General features: G+C 31.0%; 2 protein-coding genes across 4 annotated transcripts; one reads left to right on the top strand and one right to left on the bottom strand.

The window, feature by feature from the left end:
* The first annotated feature begins 203 nt into the window (after positions 1-203).
* On the top strand, positions 204-3433 carry LOC114372897 (transcription initiation factor IIE subunit beta-like). Its single transcript, XM_028330458.1, has 4 exons — positions 204-759; positions 1156-1287; positions 1392-1508; positions 2542-3433. Exons 1-4 carry the CDS (start codon positions 571-573, stop codon positions 2875-2877), a joined length of 774 nt encoding a protein of 257 aa, XP_028186259.1. The 5' UTR covers positions 204-570; the 3' UTR covers positions 2878-3433.
* Positions 3434-4530: 1097 nt separating this feature from the next.
* On the bottom strand, positions 4531-8103 carry LOC114375084 (remorin 1.4-like). 3 transcript variants are annotated; one of them, XM_028332834.1, is made up of 5 exons: positions 7732-8100; positions 6309-6350; positions 6146-6233; positions 5148-5229; positions 4531-4965 (listed from the first exon to the last, which is right to left on the bottom strand). In XM_028332834.1, exons 1-5 carry the CDS (start codon positions 7880-7882, stop codon positions 4765-4767), a joined length of 564 nt encoding a protein of 187 aa, XP_028188635.1. In that variant the 5' UTR covers positions 7883-8100; the 3' UTR covers positions 4531-4764. The 3 variants fall into 3 exon arrangements, with proteins under 3 accessions (XP_028188635.1, XP_028188634.1, XP_028188633.1); XM_028332833.1 differs by having other exon boundaries at positions 6309-6359; positions 7732-8094; XM_028332832.1 differs by having other exon boundaries at positions 6146-6359; positions 7732-8103.
* Between the last annotated feature and the right edge of the window lie 12361 nt (positions 8104-20464).

Raw genomic sequence — 20464 nt, 5'->3', positions numbered from 1 at the left:
ATACACTCTCTCAGGGCATTAGTAACAAAGCAGATTAAAAATAGCAACTTGACTAAAACATATTTAATAAGCCTTAATTTAATATAAAAACCTTCAATGGGCTCTTGGCCCACCTTTTTACAAAAATAGAAAAAAATACTTTGCTTTTTTTTTAAAAAAAAAACAAACCGTATTTAGGGGTATGACGGTGCGTACGCAGACGCATGTGCCGAAAATGAAATAAAAAGTAGTCTTGTTTGTGTGTCCGCGTTGTTTCACTTTTCTGGAGAGATTTATTCTGTCTGTCACGGTCATCTCCTCTTTCTCCCTCACAACATCCAATTCCATTTCGCTGCGATTGCTGCATCTGTTCAATCTTCCTTTTTTACTTTACCAAATTCAAAACCATCTCTTCGATCCCTTTTCCAATTTGGATCGAGGAACAATGAGATAATATATTGGATTATGCATTTTCCCCAAATAATAGGAAAAGAATAATAGATAAAACAAAATATTAGCGGTGTTGATCGATTTGCAAATCTCAGAGTAAAACCTTGTGCTGCGATTTTTATTTATTTTTATATATATCAGATGGCGTTTCAGGAAAAGCAAAACAGGTTTAAGAGGCAGCCAGAGAAGAGTGCCTCTGCTTCACAATATGGAAGAACTCCAGCTCCCATCAAATTCTCTAACGATACTGAAAGACTTCAGCATGTTAATAGCATACGCAAAGCCCCTGTTGGGGCTCAGATGAAGCGTGTTATTGATCTCCTATTTGAGGTATATATAATATAATAATTCTTGTGTTATGCTTTATTTATTATGGTTTATATATTATCACCAATCCTTGTGTTATGGTTTACGAATGCTTATTGAGTTATTGTAATGTCGAGGGCATGGATCAATTGGTATGAAGATGTTCTAACTTAATCAGTAGTCTCAAGTTTGAGTGATGAGTATATAGCTTGGTTATACTCAGAACCTCTGGGGAAAGATAAATGTGGTTTCCATAAAAGAAAAAAAAAGGCTTAGTTTTAATATTATGTTGCTGATTAGGAAAAACATGATGTACATAATATATGCTTCGCTTTGGGCCTTCTATAAGTAATTTTGTTCCTGACGATCATTCTGAATTGTGGCTAGTGAGTGTATTGATGCTTAGTGTTTGCTTTACAGACCCGAAAGGCTTTAACGATAGAGCAAATAAATGAAGCATGTTACGTGGACATGAGAGCTAATAAAGATGTTTTTGAGAGTATGAGGAAAAACCCAAAAGTAAAATATGATGGGGAAAGATTCTCTTACAAGGTAACCTTTTATGGAGGCATATGTGTACTGTACGTACACCTTCATGTGTTCATTTTTATGCTCCTAGTTTGGTTTGTGACTTTGGCATTGCTTTTGGTCTATAGTCGAAGCATGACGTTAGGGACAAAAATCAGCTGCTTTTCCTGGTACGTAAGTTTCCAGAGGGCATTGCTGTTGTTGACCTAAAAGATTCTTACCCAACTGTGATGGAAGACTTGCAGGTAAATTGTTTTTGTCAGTTAATTCTTTTGCGTGAAAAGATTTCTTTGCATTCATTTTTCAGTAACATTGGTGGAATTTTGATTATAGATGTATGTTCATTGTTCAACTCCCAATCTCCGGTATTGCCTTCGGCTCATTGAGTAACTATTGATATCTTGCAGATTTGATTTCTTCCTGTGCATGGTGAATTTTTGGAAGTATCATGTGTGCTAAAATCACTAATCACTATACCTGTGACAGAAGCTCAACTAATCAAATGTTATTTGGCAATACCAGGGATGGATATAAGAATCAAATGTTTCAGGGGACAAAAAAAAAACAGTATAAATAAAAATTAGTTTAAAAACTAGTTATGCCTACATGTGATCTTGGCTCTTTCAAGAAAGGGTGCAAGTCCAAGTGTATATAGCACCCTTTATTCGTGCTTTCAAGGACATTCTAAATAGTTTATCTTATTTGTTTCTTCATTTATTTTAAAATTTATACTTGAAAGTTTTGGATTTTTCATGCAGTTATTCAAAGTATTGTTCTTTCTAATTTACACAAACCTTAAAATTTACATGAAGTTATGCTAGGTCAATATAACTTTAAGAGACCAAAATATGTTCAAAGGTTGTGTCTACTTTTCATACTTCAAATTTATGTATCTTAATTTGAAAGTAATGGAATGGTTGAAAGATAGAGTGTTCAAATATGGTTCACAGTTAGCACTTTCGCAGTTTTTAGTCTTTCTGTTTTCTTCACTTGCCTTCTTTGTTTTGTTGTTGTTTTTGAAAGATCATTCTCTTTGTATCTCTGCATAGAGGTTTGCATGATACTGAGATGTTAATACAAGAGTAAACTGTTTTAGTATGTTTTTATTGAAATATGCTAAAGAATAGAACTACTTAACAAATTTGATCTGCAACATCTAATGCTCAGATGACTTGTTGTGGTGAGAGGTGATTATTTTTCGAGGTAGTGAAGAGTCAAAATTTAGTTTAATAATTGGTTTCTCTTGGAAGAAGACCTTATAAATTTATTGATTTCTAGGCTTTGAAAGCTGCAAGGGAGATTTGGCTGTTATCCAACTTTGACTCACAGGAGGACATTGCCTACCCAAATGATCCTAAAGTTCCCATTAAGGTGGATGATGACCTAAAACAGCTTTTTCGGGGGATTGAATTGCCTCGTGATATGATTGACATAGAGAGGGATCTACAAAAAAATGGAATGAAACCTGCTACCAACACTGCAAAGAGGAGGAGTGCAGCGCAAATGGAAGGCATTTCATCCAAGCCTAAACCTAAGAAGAAGAAGAATGAAATCACTAAGAGGACCAAGCTGACTAATGCCCATCTTCCGGAGCTTTTTCAGAACTTAAAGTAAACAATTCCTGACTTAAGGAACTCGTGGCAATTGGTGAATGAATTCACATAGCTCATTTGTTGACATAAAGCATGTGGTTAGAAAGTCTTCATCGTTCAGATGGATATGGCCTTTTTATTGTATTAGCATACTGCTTCTGGTTTTGGATGGGTACCCAATTGGATGGTAACGGTGGCCATTGCAAATTCAGGTCATTCGTTATATCTAGGCTTCTACACGATTCTAAAGCAAAATGGGAAGGATGGCCCGAGTCCATCTTCAGATGGTTTTTCTAAACTAAAGACTAAACAAAAAGGGCAGATGGAGAACCATGTCAATGTTAGCAAACACACGATCAATTTGCTGAGTCAAAAATATTTATGAGGTTCATCATTTGGGGTTTATTGCTCAAATAGAATGTTATGACCTATTGCTACTTTTTATATACATATAAAGAGTCAAATGCATATTGCATCCCTGAAGTTTGACTCATTTTCACCTTTTAGTACACAAAAATGATCTATTATGTAGCAAAAGTGATACTTTACCATTTTATAAGAAATTTTCGTTTTAAGCAGCTGTTTCATTTGCTCCAGCACTTTTCCCCCGTCAAATATATCAATTATTATCAACTATTTCAGCAACTACAGTCATTGTTCTAGCCAACTACGTCACTTCTCAAACCATTGGACTTGGTCCTTTACAAAAGCCTCGTCCTTCAAATCGTTTGCAAGTAGTTTCCATCTCTTCATTCAGACTCTCGTTCAGTTGCGTAACTCATGCTTAATAGTTAATACTGCAGTAGTTTAGGAGGATTAATTGCAGCTGTTAATTGCGGTATATATGTTTTCTTAAATGGCTAAAAATGAAAAGGTATTGCAGACTTGCAGTGGTGCGCGCTTAAGTGCTTCGCTTACGAATTGGTAAGAAATGCACTAGTATGTATGCCATAAAATCTGTTTATTTATTATAGAGAGTTTGGACCAATGAAAACCTGGAGTGTTCTACCAGTGTTCTCTGTCACTAAGCCAAATGGAGAGAAGTATACTTTCATTTTTCGTTGATCGAAGAGTGAAGTGTATTTTCGGAACAAGTTTAGGGTGACACTGTCTTTTAAGGAAACATCAAGAGAGTGGAGTGGAATTTACTTCAGTAAAGTTTATTAGTTATTAGTGAACCAAATTGAGGATGTTCAGAGATTGACAACAGTCCAAATATGGTATGAACTAAACTTTCCAATTATCCATGCAATGGGACAGGAAACATTCTAAAAAATGAAGTAACATTTGAAGTCACGGGCGTATAATTTCCCTTCATCAAGATATCAACATGTCCCCAAAGAACAAAAGCATGTTCCTTCTCCTTCTATCATGGATTATGAAATACAAAGCGCTTTCTGCGGGAATGTCTCTAACAAAAAGCCACCACTCACTCAATCAATGGGGAACTTGAGTGAAAGTAATGGAATTGAAGTGTCCTTAAAGAAATCATGCAACGACACAAGTGAAGCTCCTAGGAAAGAAATAAAAAATAAAATTTTAAAAATAGTTATATGATTAAATAAATGCAATTATTTAAAGATAAAGTTTGGAAGGCAAGAGAATAGTTATAGTAATGAGAAGTGTTAACAACATATTATCAAACAAAAAATTAAAATGTGCTTAAAAGAATATGTTAAAAAATATGTTGCTAGTCATTTTTTTAATAGTCAATATAGAACAATTATAAGTATGTAGACAAAATTTCTTCACTTATTTATACAGAAATTTGTGCACTTCAAATCAACTGTTGAGATTTGATTCAAATAGCATATAGGAAAAAACAACACACCAAGCAAAATTTAAATGTATATGTAACAACATATAACAAATCCAGCGAGAATTTGGTCCCCGATATTCATGTAAAAGCTTAGCCACCAAAGCATGCAAAAAATTTCCTTGGCACATCTCCACGGCTACGAAACTTTGAAGCAGTCTCCTCTAGGTCGATAAATTCTTCCCTTTTCTGAGCCTCAACAATTGCTTTTTTCTCTTCTGCTAACCGGTGGATTTCAGCAATTTTATTCTTCATTTTTTCAACATATTCGGCCTTCTTTTTTTCCATGCTTTCCTGATAAAAGAATTTCTTTTTTAAAGTAACATACAGCTAATTTATAAAACCAATCATATTGATGCATTAATTGAACATAAGTCTGGTGACACAAAGAAGATCCAATTCTCTTGCCAATTGTCATGGCTAGCTAACAATCACAGTGTTCACGCAGAAAACCTTCGAGTTTAATAGTTAATCACCTCAATTTTCTTGAGTTGTGCCTCTACGGATGCTTTCTTGCTATCCTCCCACAATCCAACAGCAGAGTGCTTCTTGTATGCCCTGTGTGGCAATTTCACTTTCATCAAACTCAGTTTTCAGTATTGATAATGTAAAACGTAATTGGAGATTTTAACCAGCATCTAATATTGACACTCGTACAAGACTAAAACCTAGGTATCTTGATCAAAATTACAGCCAACTAAATGGGAAAGTTTTCATGTATACATTATAGTTAACAGTTTCATCTTGTGAGGTCCATTCCACACTTCAAAGTCATGTAAATACCAAAGAAATCTCACAAGGCACTAAACTAACAGAGAACCATGTTACTTCTTTCCAACATGTGAGAAGACTTGAAGTTAAATAATTCCATAAATTTAAAGAGAGATACCCCCAGAATTAACTTATTTGTGGGCGCCCTTCTCAATGACAAAGAATTGCAATTAACAATGGAACTAAATAACTTCAAACTACATGTCAAAATGGTAAACCAACATTTTCTTGAGAAACATGTTTCTGAATAATGAGCAAAAAGAAAGAATCTTTAATCTTTACAATTCCTAATGAATGAATATCATAGATATTTTTGGAGGTCAAAAAGTACTTGAGAATATCATGGGATATATGTAAGAGAATCATGAGATATCTGTTTTCCTATTACTGTTATTTCTATGTTTCCTTTCTTAGGCCTAAGCTTTACCCTATAATTAGTGATGATAAATACACAATCATTAATATAAAATTTCTTTTTCTTTCAAATTGGTATGAGAATTAAAACAGTTGGATCTTTCATTAGTCGATAAAAGAGTCTTTAATCTTTGACTTGGATTAGCAACAAGCAGTGTTATGTTAGATACATCAAGATTTATCATACTTAAAAATGGAGTTGTCAAGTGTAGATCCGGAAAGTAAATCTGTAAAACAGAAATGGTTTATATTCCTAGGGTATTTAACAAACTATCATATGAGCACTTGCCTGTTCTCTGCTTTTGTCTTTTCACTTTCTTCCCATGCTTTGATTAAAGCCAATCTTTTCTCCGTTAAAACTTTTGCAAGCATAGCATCTGGTAAAACAATATGGAAAATGTTACGTTTCTCTTGAACTTTCAATAACTTTAACTTATTTATCAGAGAATGACCTTTGTCGACTGACTCCTCTGTATCCTTTTTACTAGCATGATCTGCAACCTCTATGAAAAAATGAAAGAGAAAGTGAATAGAAGTAGCATAGAGTATACAAATTCTTGCGTGCCTAATGCAAAATATTCTCCATTTAGGTAAGTGTAGCAATTATATTGCCTAAAATATCAGTCGAATTCATTCACGTTGTTTAAAAGATCTATATATATTAGTTTTATGGTTTAATCTAATTATTTAAATTACCATACACATATCATAGAATATAATAAAAGCTATGAGGATGAATTTGTTTAAATTTTTTTTTAAAATGTTTATTTTAATAAAATAAGCAGTTTTGTATTTTTCTTATCTGTTTGTTTAAACTGTTTTTTGCATAAAATAATTATGCATTTATTTATTTTGAGAAACAAACTATATCTGCTTATTAAATAAGGATTTATTTTAAAATTACTAAATTTAAATTTAAACAAGCTGGCCGAAAAATAGACGAAGTAAATATGTGCTGTTTGAAAAAGTCAACCAGAAATGTTACATTAGCTAATCCCAACCATCAGAGGAAATAGAATATGTCAATACATAAATCCCAACTATCGAAGGAAATAGAAAATATGCCGATACATAAATTAGCCTTTAAGTTCTTTTTAATTTTCCAACTTCAGACTTTAGAATACTCTAAAAAGATAAATAGAGTTACGATCCCTTGAAAGCAATAATTAACAGCCTTTATCGTAGGATTGGAAACGCCAAAGAAACCTTGAAGTTAATTCCGAGGGGGAAAAAAAGCTTATGTGGCAACCAAAAGCAGAAAGTATAAACATGCTCAAACATGTACCAAAAGAGGAAGAAAAAAAATCAAACCAAATAAAATCAAAGTTATAAATGAAAAGAAACAGAGGAACCTCTGTTTTATAAACATAAGTGATGACTGAAGAATTTGGTTTCGAATAACAAAGAAATATATAACATGCAATGAAAAACTACTAAACATGAAAAGAAGTATATGCAAATACGATTTCTGAATCAAAGCAATTATTTTCCAAACTTTTACTAACTAGGAATCAAACACGTATAAAGAGAAAAGGCCAGAAAGAAAAGAGACAAAAGAGAAATTTTCATGATCGTCAATTTTGATTTTCAATATACCTGATAATCACCAAATAGAGTTTATGAAAACATTAGCAAGATGCTGTTCTTTACAATTTGAATAACCAGAAAAGAAAAAGTCATGCATGATTTTTTTTATCGATAAATATTTGTTGTTAATATTATTAATTTTTGTTATTCGGAATTCGAACTCATCACTTCTCCCTTCTCTTCTTTCTTCACTACTATATCTCATTTTGTCAAGTTTACTAAAACATTCATATTTTAATTTCCCTTGCAAGATCAACTTTGATCTGAAAAAAGGAGTGAGAGACTCACCTTGAGCAGCAACTGGAGAAGGAGGAGTGACCTTGTCGTTTGGAGGTTCAGGTTTCTCCAATTCTTTTTCCTGAGCAGAGGAATTATGCTCTTGGGGAACAGAGTGTAGCTCTGACTCTGGTTCGGTTTTGTAGGACACTTCTTCTCCCATGGCAGACAATAGCAAAGGTTCGGTTATGGAAAGAATGAATGAATATTGGGACTGTTTAAAAGTTTAATATATAGTAGCATAGAATAGAACATAGACAAAAGTTGCTCCTCGTTGAAATTTGTAAATAACAAAGTTGTGACAGGGTGGCCTCGCCTTGCACAATAACGTAAGGGAGCGGCGAAGTTTCAAGTTGGGCCCAAACAAAGATGTGCGGATATTCACGGCATTGCATTGTTATGTTCAGTAATAGTTAGCACCTATGCTATATGATGTTATCATGTCTACCATTCATTTGCAATTTTTTCCCTCGTTTTTTTCAGCACAACGGGCTTAAGCTCATGAAATGCATTCCATGGTTCATTTTTTAATGGCTAACACTACTCATAAATTAATTTTATAATATAAGAAAAAAATATAAAAAGAGAAGAGAAAATATCATATTAGATAACATGGATCATGCAACGAAAAGAGATGAAAAGAAATTAATAAAATCATGCCTAGTTGTGGTGTTAACAATTATTTCATTCTTCAAAATTTATTTGAGTTCCATTGGAAAATATATTGTAGAAAGAAAGAAATTTAAATTCCTGAGATTCAAATAGTGTTGGGAGTGTTTGAATATTATTTTTGATATGATAATTTGAAATTTCTTTCGATATAAGATTCTTGTTGTTAAAAGGGGTAGCCGGTGATTAATATTGATAATATATAATTATTAAAAGATATGTAAAAAAAGAAATAATCGAAATATATATTAGTCAATTTGATATTTATAAGGAGAATGATCAACTATAATTACCGGAAAATGTGATTCAAAAGAAAAATAAATTGAGAATGAATGAATTCGAACAATAAAATTGACGGTTAAATGACGATAAAAAAAGATTGAACGAAAATAATGTACTACAAGTAACCAGATTTGAAGAAATCGATTAAAGATAACAGACACATGTTCAAATACTAATTATTTATATATTTTTTATAAATAGGTGAGCATGTAACATTCATTATGTTAACTATGTTACACATATGATTCTCGATTTTTACAAAAAATGTATGTTGTCCATATTTTTTCTTTTTAGTAGACTAATCTTCCTATTACATCTTTTCCTTTCCATAACTTTTTCATCTATCTATAACTTCTTCCTTTATCTATGTCTCCTTTATATATATATATATATATATATATATATATATATATATATATATATATATATATGGTCTCATTATAAGTGTACCACTGTAATCATAAATTGTTATACTAATATAAGAAAATTGTTCATATTCGAAAGAATTAACTATTATGATCATGTTACTCGATTCATAATTAAAAATCTAACGATTAGTAATTTGAATACAAAGAATCTTAAAAGGTATTTTGATTTAATGTCATTAATCCTTAATATAAAATTTTTATTTATTAATTTATAATCGTCAAATCTAATACTAAAATTCTCCATCAAGGCATGCGTTGGGCTTGGCCATGTCCAGAAGCTTATTATATACTCTTGAGCTTTTGAACTTTGATGCGACAGCATGGCGCAAAAAGTTAAAAAATTCAGGAAATCCTTTATTCTGGAATTTGGACATGACACATGGAGCGTAGTTAATACTGTTTTTAGTAAGCTAAATAAATTATATGATAAAATGTGATTTTCCTCTCTTGAAATATTTTGGAATGTTACTGTAAATTTTTTTTTGGAATGTTGATTTTAATCCCTTTAAAAAATTAATACATTTTTAATTACCTATAAACATGTATTTCACTATCCGTGACGAAGAACTAAAATCTATTACTTTTGATAAATGCAAAGACTAAAAATATGTTAAATTTTTATAAAAACTAAATCTAATATCACAAAACAATTTGAGAGGCAATACTTATTTAATTTTATCCTAAATTATATTATGAAAATTTGACTAACTTTAACTACTCTACTCTTTAGAGAAAAAAAAAATCTATTCGATATAATAGAAAAAATAGTATCTGAGAGGAACATAGCAATAAGCTACCATTCGCAGCAGCTTATGAAATATGAACCCAACAATACAACTTAATCTTGGCACGTTGTAATCAATCATAATCCACCTTTTCCAAAATTCAGATGTATAGCACGTATAGCCTCAAGCAAGCAACCATGGCTTATTGTTTCATTGTTACTTCTATTCTATCCTGGAATGCAGTGTGAATGGATCTAAACTTATTCGATGTATTTAACTTTGACTTTGAGTCCATATCATTATGAATTTCTTCACCATATTTGATTGATACCATAATAAGCTTTGGAAGATTTCTGATCCATCTGTTGTTGGGATCACACATGTTGTCCACTCGTCCAATCAATCAACAGGCGGCAATTTGATTATGTTATCTTATTAACCGACTAAGAACTGTGTTGTTTGAATTGAGTGTTATGCTTAATTAGTCTGATTAGCTGCATCGTTATCAGGTTTTATAACTTTTGACTTTTTCCGACTCAATCTGTATTTACTATTTAGCTCTAAAATATTTTTTAAGAAAATAACTCTTAAAAATAAATTATAATCTTATTTAAATATATCTTCAAGTTTTTCAAAATACAAAATTATTTTTTAAAATTATCATAATCAGTTTTGTTAAATGTTTTTTCAATTGATATTAAATTGATACTTAATTATATTTAAAGTTTCTGATAAATAATTAAATTTTATTTTAGGTTCTTAATAATTTTTTTATTATTTTGAGTTCTTGATATATTAAAGCTTTTATTAGAGACTCAAAATTTATCTTTATTAGAAATTTTAAACATATATTTAAGCCTAATTTAATTTATTAAAATACTAATATATTATAAAGGAATGAATACATCCTGTATACTTGAATATGTCATTACTTGTATCAATTTTCACTTATTTAGTTTTTTTTAATTCTAAAATATTTTAGGGTCCATCATTGAGTAATTTAATACTGTAAAATTTCTCACTTATTATCAAATATAATAGCATTGTACTGCCAAAAAAAACATATTAATAAGCAATTACATGTTGAGAAAGAAATAGCTAAAATGTTGAGATACAAAAGAAGATTAGGTGAAAGTTATTTTAGAATTATCTTTATTAAAATTTGGAAACGTTTAGAATGTCAGTGGATTATATAAACAAGTTTCGGAATTTACTATTTGATAAAGGAATAAACTAAGCGACCTGAAAATATTAATAATATCTTCATTTAAAAACTCGAAATGAATCTTATATTCTAAATCTGAATCTTTATTCATTACCTTAAAAAAATTATTTTTATTTTTGTTACATGTAATTATACTATTATTATATTGTTACCTCCACCTCAAATTATGTATGCATCCCTTATTTTTTATATATTATTTTCAAGTCATAAAAAAAATTATCATGATTTATTATTAATTTTATGTGTTCCTTGATAATAATTTGGGGTGATGATAACATATAAGAGGTTTAAGATTACCCTTTTTACATTTAAGGTTATAATTTAGATGAGAATAATTATTCGTGTAGGTTTTGGGGTTTGACTAGTCTTCCTTATGGATATGATGCTTAATGTGTACAATTGACTAATATGATAACCTCTTTTTAGTGATAATGTAATACATGCTAATGATTTAAATGTGCTAACTTGATTTACTAATCTAATGTGTTAACGGGTTACAGGATTTGTGTAAAAAAAAAAAAGCAACTAATTGTTGAGTGCAAAAAGAAGGGTTTACCAGTTAATTAATCAACTTGCCCCCCTCCCCTATTTTTTGAGACAATTGAGCCTTTTTATTTTGGTCAGGAACATTTCTAGCATGCATATTGCCCAGTAGTAGGTTTTTTTCTTGTATTTTCTTATAGGTCCTTATGCCGCTTTTTAGTCTTGGGTACAAACAGATAAACTGGTCCTGGCCTCAACATAATGTTTGGAAAAGGGAGCCCAGTTATAACTTATGGGCTTTGTTACTTCCACCTCATTGTTTTACTAAGTTCACTCCCAGCTTTTCTAGTGTCCTTTGTGGTCAATAATATGGGATAAGGTGTGACTTATAACGGTATGTGGTAAACTAATGTTCAAATTATCATCAAGAGATGTGCTCATAACGTTTAAGTGTCCTGACTGTACTTCGAAAAAGATTGATTCAAAGAAAGAAAAAAAAGAAAATGAAGTTTTCCGCATATCCAGGCTTCTTTCTTTAGAATTGTACCCAAATATCTTACTCCCAAACTAATGACCCATTTTTGCACATACCTGTCTTGTTTAGGCCGATGGACCACCCTAATAATCCGACATGAAGTTCTATATGTGATTAGTCTATGTTTGACCACTTACCACGTATAGACCATACTATTTGGAAATAAAAATTGAAGCCATGGTAGTGTATTTATTTACAAAATACCTATAAGTACATCTTGCTAACATCTGTGAGTTGAATATGAATTTCTTGCCTCAATCCGGCCCTTGTATCATCCTCTTTCAATGCGTGATGAGATGGAGAATTTAGATGTAACCCCTAAAAATAAATATTAATTAAAGTAAACAAAGACATAGGATTTCTTTCGTCACGTGAATTCTTTATAACTTTGTGGCTAAATAATGTGATGTTTTTCTTTTTCATTTTTTCTTCTTCTTTCCCTTTATCTTTCATTCCCTTTTCTTTGTCTTCACTTTTTTACACTGGATTGGCACACGTATCTTTGCATCTATTCTTTCTTTCGGTCATTCTCTTTTGGGCGCCATATGGTGTTTAGCATTTGTCAATATTAGTTTCTACTATATGTTCTTAAAATGTGTTTGAAAGTGAAGTTTTAATTTGGAGGAAAATGAAACTAATGATATTTTTTTTTTTTAATTTCCTAGGCTGCTTGATTGAGTAAATACGTGGAAAATTTCATTTTATCCCATTGTAGTCACGTTACTGAAAGGGTTAAAGTGAAAAGCCTAAACTAAAAACCATATTCACGAGAGCATTCACAACAGTAAATCAAAGAAACAGAGATAGCCAGTTACTTCTAGGAGATATATTGATAGATGGATATTTTTGTTTCCTCATAAATGCCACTACCAGGTTATTATGTTTTTCCCTTTTAGAGATTAATTAAATTGGAAAAGTTGCACGGGACCAAAAAATTTAATAGTAATTAAGTATCATTAGAGGAGGCGCAAAAATTGGGTTAGTGTTTATGAATTTATGTGCACATGTATATATTAGTGATATATATAGTTCAGTATTCAGATTTGGAAGTTGTTTACCTAATTTTCACAGTTTAACCGCTCGAGTGGATAGGCAATATTATTTTAGAAGTTGAAATTCTTGATGTGGAAGGAAAGGATCCCAAAAATAATCAAATTAACTTTGGCATGTGATAAAACCAAAGTTTCGCATTTTACAGAATATGATTCTGCGTTCTCTTATGACAGCGAAGAAATTGCTTTAACACTTGTTAGCAGCAGGTTGCTACATTTTTGTCAGTGGTTTACTTGGATTGTTGTGCTTATTCCATTCAATCTGTAAATGCACTAGTGAATTGTTGTGAATATACCTTCCCTGACATGATGGTTAAGCGAGGCATATTATCCACACGTACGACAAAACTGAACAATGTTAATGATGCAATCCTCCCTAGGAAGGGACCAATCACTAGAACCATGAGCAAGAGGCTCCAAGAAGATTGGGCTAGAGCTGCTGAAGAAGGCCCTAGGGTTCTCATGAACCTTAGGGTAGATTTCTGAGCCCATGGGCCAAGGTTGGGTCCAATTATCTTTGTACATATTAGACTAGGATGTCATTATATTTGGTCCTTGTATATAGGACTCCATATTGTAGGTAGGGTACCCTAGAAATATAGGATTTTTCAGCCCTTGTATTTTTGGGCACCTAGACTAGTTTTTGTATTAGGGGTAGTTTTGTAATTTCACATGCACTAAGTGGATATTTGATGTGTGTAGTTGGAAATAAATTTAATTGAATTGGTAGAAGCCCAATCCAATTAAATTTTAGAGGGGGAGGTGAGCATTTGCTTACTACACCCCATTGCCACATCATATAGTCACACTTTGTGCATGTCCTTCATGCTTTTCATGCCTCATGACACCTAAGCACACTTAGTGGAGAATCTTGTAATTGATCTTGGATTAGTGGGCTGAACCATAACTAAAATTCACTAATCATAATTAGTGAAATTTTGGCTCCAAAGTTTGGCTCCACAAATTCAATTTCAAATTCAAGTGAAATTTGAATTTCCCTCCAATTTTGTGTGACACTTAGGCTATAAATAGAGGTCATGTGTGTGTATTTTTTTTCAACTTTGATCATTTGAATATTAACTTCAGATTTCAGAGCTCTTTTTGAGCACAAAATTTCGTGCTCTTCTCTCCCCCTCCCTTCATTCATCTCCTTCTTCCTCCAAGCTCTTATCCATGGCCTCCTATGGTGGTGAGCTTCTTCTAGACTTATCTTCTCCTTGAAGTGGCGTCTCCTCTCTCTCTTCCTTCTCCATTCCGCTGCCATTTATCTTCCAAGAAGCAAAGGAATCCATTGATGAAGAAGATTCTAGGCCTACAAGCTCCAATGGAGCTTGCATCAGTTAAGCAACTGGCAAATTCTTAATCTTTGTCAGAATTAGTTTACATGTCCAATTAGTTCCTACGTAGTAATGCAGTTTGGTGGAAACTGCAAAACCATATATCCTATTTCAGCCCTTCCTTTAATTTCTTTGTTTATTTTTTTTTCTGAAGATTACTTGCTAATAATAAGCCTAAAAAGGTTTCCCTTTTTTATTTGGTGGAGCTAAATGCTAATTTAGAGTTAAGATGCGAATTAGTGAACAGATAAAATATCAAATGGGATTTTGTTATAAAGCTCAAAAGTGGGAATCATGATGAACAAAGCAGATTACGCTTCATTCTCGTAGAAAATATGCAACGGGACCAACCTGCAGCCCGCGCGCAATGATTCTCCGCAAAATAAACAAATCATTGTAAGCTAGCATCTAACATCTTTATGGCTCACACTTTTGTCTCAAAAGATTGACCTATGTCTCCTATTAAGTCTTTTCTAATTACCATATATGTTGAATTGTATATCTTTGAACCTAGCTAGCTAATCACGAAAACAAGTTGCTGCTTTGGTACTTGCTGAATTAGACATTTGAAATACACTTGGGTACCTTGTCAAATTGTTGATACAAAACAGCCCGCATATATGCAGTTAGCCACGAATAACTAACAAAAATATGGGTTCCGGAAAAAAAAATGATAAAATAGATAAATAAATAAATAAAAACTAACCGGAGCAGTCAATAGATGCTATGATTTTGCTTTAATAGAATATATGCTGTGAAATTTAACGGCTAATTTAAGCAATAAACATTCAAAATAATAATAATAAAAGTTAAATATGTTTTTAGTACCAAAAAATAAGATAACGTATTCTTATAGTTCCTCAAAAGTGAATCTTCTCCTTTTAGTATTTCATTTATTGAAATGTGTCATGTCATGTGATTTATCGATAGTTAATGACTTAAGGTTGTCCCAATTGAAATTGGAAGTTTGTTTGGTCACATTATAAGAAAGTAGCCTCTTCCACTATATATGAAGCGCATGCGTTGCATTCCATCGGGCACAAAGCCAGAATTCAGCTGGTTGGGAAACAAAAACAGCAGACGCATGAAATTGTTGGCCAGAAGAAGAGACAAACACTCGAGGTCCACGTATGAATAACTTGTACTTGCATCGGCTTTATTATTTTCATTTTCAGTGTGTTCACGAATTGAGAGAGGCCAGGCCACCAACCAGAGTGGGGAACTCTATTCTGTTATGCTAAATTGAGGATTGGGACATAAATGTGGTTTGGTTTGGCAGTTGAGCAATTTAAAGGTCGTTTCGTTTTGGTTCTGAATTGTGACTCAAGTAGACGACACCGTCTCTGCTTTTTTCTTTTTCCAATTGGGAATACAACAAGAGTTTATGGTATGGTGTACTTTGTTTGTAAAGTATATATATGTTGCTTGAGTAGTGACTGCGGATGCACGCTTTGAAATTGGACTCGTGCGTGGAGATCGACTTCAGTTATTGACTCGAAGTTTTCTAGTAACCTTACACCTTGCGCATTTCCAGCTTTAAAGCCAAGTAAATTAAGATCCCAACGAAAGCAACTCCTACTCCTACCTCACTTCACCAGCACCATTCACCTATCCAAGCTTCACTACCCGCTTCTACTTTGTTGCCTTATCAAGTATCCAATTTCACTATTTTTATTCCATGCACTATTAGTTTCAATTGCAATCAGGATTATGTACAATACAATCATTTGTTGAGTGCTATTGAGTTCAAAAACACTTAGACATTATTTTATCATAACTAATGTTTTTGAATTCCTAACATTTACATGTACAGATGTAACTGCATGAAATATTTAAGTAAATTTTTTTATCATTCATAATAATTTTATTCAATTTAAATAAAATTGTCTCATGTTCTATGATTATATATATATATATATATATATATATATATATATATATAAAACATAATTATTTATTGTGGTTGGGTGTAAGCTTCTCTAAAAACACTTCTAGAAGAAAGAAAAAAAAAATGAGTTTTTCTATTAGTTAAAATGAATTTTTCATTAGTTAATTTGTAGATGTCATCTAGTCTTTTAGAGAAGTTATATTGATGAGTTTCTAAAAATTAATTATGGAAAATTTATTTTTATTTACGAAAAAACTCATCTCATCTTTCTACTTCTTATTTTTTTTTTTTAGGAGTGTTTTTAGAAAAACTTATGCAATCAGATTCAATATTTGATTTCACATACTTTTTTTTTTTTGGCACGTATCAAACCCAATACTTCATTTATACTACCTTACTCGTCCACCGCTAGCAGTCGACCCTAATGGATTCATTTCACCAGTGGCTAATGTTAAAGTATATAATAAAAATAAAATATTTAGAATTTTTTTCTTTTAAGTAATTAAAACTATTTAATGCGCTATATTGAATGCTTCTCTTGTAGTTAAAAACTTATTAGTGTGATAAGCTAAAATATGGCTTAGAAAATTGTGGGCCCGAAATGAAACCAGATTCGTCCTCTAACGTATCTTTTGTCAACCTAACAAATAAATCAACTCGCGTAATTTAAATGAAGTCATCAGGCTGGATTGAATGCCATTTATTATGATTTAGGTGTTGCCCCCAAAGTACCACTGAGTCATTGACTAGGCTTTAACTTCTCAGTTTTATTATTTGAATAGTAATATTAAATAATTGATATGGTGTATAAGAGATTAATTTTATATATTACTATTTTTTCTAGATTTTATATATGAACATATATCTTTCCTAAAAATAATTATGTTTGAATCTTATAAGATTACTATATTATTATAGACAATAATATATTACCAGTGTAACAAAATTCAAAATTTATGCACACTTGAAAAAAAACAGAATTTATGCTATCAACTAATTAATAATAACTTTAATTATATATATATATATATATATATATATATAAAATTAGATAATAATGTAGAAAAACATTTACACTATCAACTCATACTAATTAAATTCTTGTTTATAATTATATTCATCTCTTAATTGTTTTTTTAATCTTTTTCATACATACATCTCAACAATATAAGTTATTTTATTTTAATTTGGAGAAATTCTAATGTAAGCATATAGTACTCCATGTGTGTCACACACACACATACATACATACATATGAGACATGATCAATCGATATTAAATATCAAATTTTTACACACTTACATAACTTAATAAATCGCAACTTTTTATAATATATGAAACTAACTAATTTAAACATGAAATTAAAGACTCTGATAAAATAGATTAAGTTTATAAAACTATATGCAAATAAAATCAATATATATTATGTTGTTGCGTACGCATTTAGGTAAGGATTGGTTAGCAATTTTTTTGGATACACTAGACTGGTTATATAAAATTTGTTTAAGAGTCGTTTTCATATTATTATAATAGGAAACACGGTAGTGATGGTATTAATTAGACCGTTGGGTTTCTCTTTTCTACTAGTAAAGTAGTAATATGGTAATTCTCTTAACCCCAAACCCAACTCATCGTAGACTTCCGCTGGCTATCAGCATATTATGTACCCACCGACCTCTACAAAGTAAGAAAAATGCTAATTTATGCCCATCCGTGTGAAAGGGTCGTACCGGTTTTTTAGTTCTGTAATTAAACTAAGAACAAATAAGGAAATTACACAAAATTACGTACATCTGTTTTTTCTTTTTTTGTGTGTGTGAGCTAAATTACGTACATCTCTGGGTCCTGCTAATTCTAGTATTTAACCTTGGAAAATGACTATATAAACTTCTAAGAGAATCCATTTATAACACTGAGTCCGAGTTCCAATTATTATTATTACTTTATAAGTATATATGATTGAATTGTTAGAGTATTATTTGAATTCATTTTTGATGAAAATAATCTTTTATTTATCTTTTGATCCAACTTTGAATTAGTAAAAAAATTTCTTAATAAATCAGAAAGTTAAAAGTTAAGAATATATATATATATTATACATGAATTCTTGATGGATAATTGGCTAATCGTGTTAGCTTTAGTCTAATGTATTATGTACAAGTATTTTTTTGTAATTTTGATAAAACTAAAATAAATTATTTAAAATTATAAAAATATATATAATTTAAATAAATAAAAAAATAACATGACTCTTTTTTAAACATGAATCGGGTTTATGAAAAGGAATATTTAAAACATGAGTCTGAGTTGGAAGTTGTATGCCTCCTCTGACCATTGGGCAAAGCTGGCTAGAGCAAGATTTTCAAAGATGGGTTTGTTGTGCAGAGGTATGTCCAATCCTCCCTTTGGGCACTCTTAGCTTCAAAGAAGCCTTTTCTTTCCTTCGTGATACTGGTTGGGCAAAAGCCATCTAGAGAGGCTGCAAAGTCTTTTTGTGAGGAAAATACTTGTGCAAATAAATTAGTTACTCACGACATATCTGTTAGTTCTTTTTGTTTGTGGGATTTTATTCTTCACCTCATCACTAAATCTTTTGTAAATGATAGACAAGCTTTACCGAACTTACAGGTTTAGGTAGCTTCTGGTTTCCCTCCTTCCTTGGGTTTGGTTAATGCCCCCAAGTGCTTTGTTGGTTACTTTATTTTTCTATATGTTTATGTTATTCAGAATGAACTACTTTTGTCTAGTATTTGGGAGGATGCCAACATAATTGGAATTGTCCCAAATGCTAAACTATTGCTTCATCCCCTTTTGGTTAAAAGAAGAAGAAGAAGAAATTATCATTCTACAAAAGAAGTGTTCATAAGTAATGTTTGGCCATGCTTTTATAAATCTGTTTTTCATATGGAAAATAAATGTTTAGATGTTTAAAGAAATTAATTTAAAAGTATACGAAATGTGAAATTTGAGAAGAAAAAAAGACAATTTGCCATACATACCAGTACTAATTAAAAAAACATCACTTTATCTCGGGCTTTTCTTATTTTTATTTTGTTAAAAATCTTGACATTCATTTTTTATAGTTATATTTCTTATCTGTGTTTGCTTGAAACCATGAAATTCGTTTTATATATTAAGGTATTAAATTTGTGACTATAACATTTTTTATTTGAGGGTAACTTGTTATAATAAATTTCATTAATACGAAAAAACATTCTTCTGATAATTATATTAATTAATGAATACAACATCTGATAGGAGTATTATTTTTTTGGTTACATAATAGTACTTTTTTCTTTTTACATAATAGTACTATTGTTTAAATATAAGTATGAATTACATTCAATAAATATAACTTTTAATATTAAAGCGCGGTTAATTTATTTATATTCCTATGTTTCTCGTATTAATTGTTACTTAATTAAGGATTTAAATGTGAACATAAAAAGAAATAATTTATAAACATTTATTATTCTTTAATAATCAAATATTTGTAAAGCTCTTATTGTAATTTACTTAAAATCCTCTTTATTATTATTGTCGCTAAAAACAAAAAATACAGAATAACAAAACAAGTATTTTTTTGTCAACGTACTAACAATTTTTTCTTAAAAAAAAGAAAAAAAGGGCCCGTGTTAATATTTATCTCTTCAAAGTCCAAACTAATAATATATCATGTAAAATTCAAGTATTACACAGGGGATATGAGTCTTTTTAATTTTTGAATCTAAGAGCACCATGGATGATAGATAGAGCTAGAGTGAACCTTTGTAGATGCTCAGTAGTATGTCAGGTTTTAATTCTATATACTATCATTCAAGATATGATTAGTGGACCCTTTAACCCAGGATTCGAACTGCACCATCATATTTATTTATTACTACTACTAGTTTGTCTCGATTAAAATTTTTATTACTCCTTACGGTATCAACCACTTCTTAGAAACAGCCAGCAAGGATTTCAGGTTTGTAAAGAAAAGAAAAGGCCTACTAAATAAATTAAATTTTCTCTAACTTCCCTTTCACGGCCAAGACAATTTTGGTTTTCCCATGGATTACTCCTACGCCTTGTTTTCTTCGTTACTAGTATTAACCAGATACACATTTCAAATTAAAAGCATT

The sequence above is a fragment of the Glycine soja genome, chromosome 11, assembly GCF_004193775.1.
Source record: "Glycine soja cultivar W05 chromosome 11, ASM419377v2, whole genome shotgun sequence".
Taxonomy (NCBI): Eukaryota; Viridiplantae; Streptophyta; class Magnoliopsida; order Fabales; family Fabaceae; genus Glycine; species Glycine soja.
This window is presented reverse-complemented; position numbering and strand designations above follow the sequence as displayed.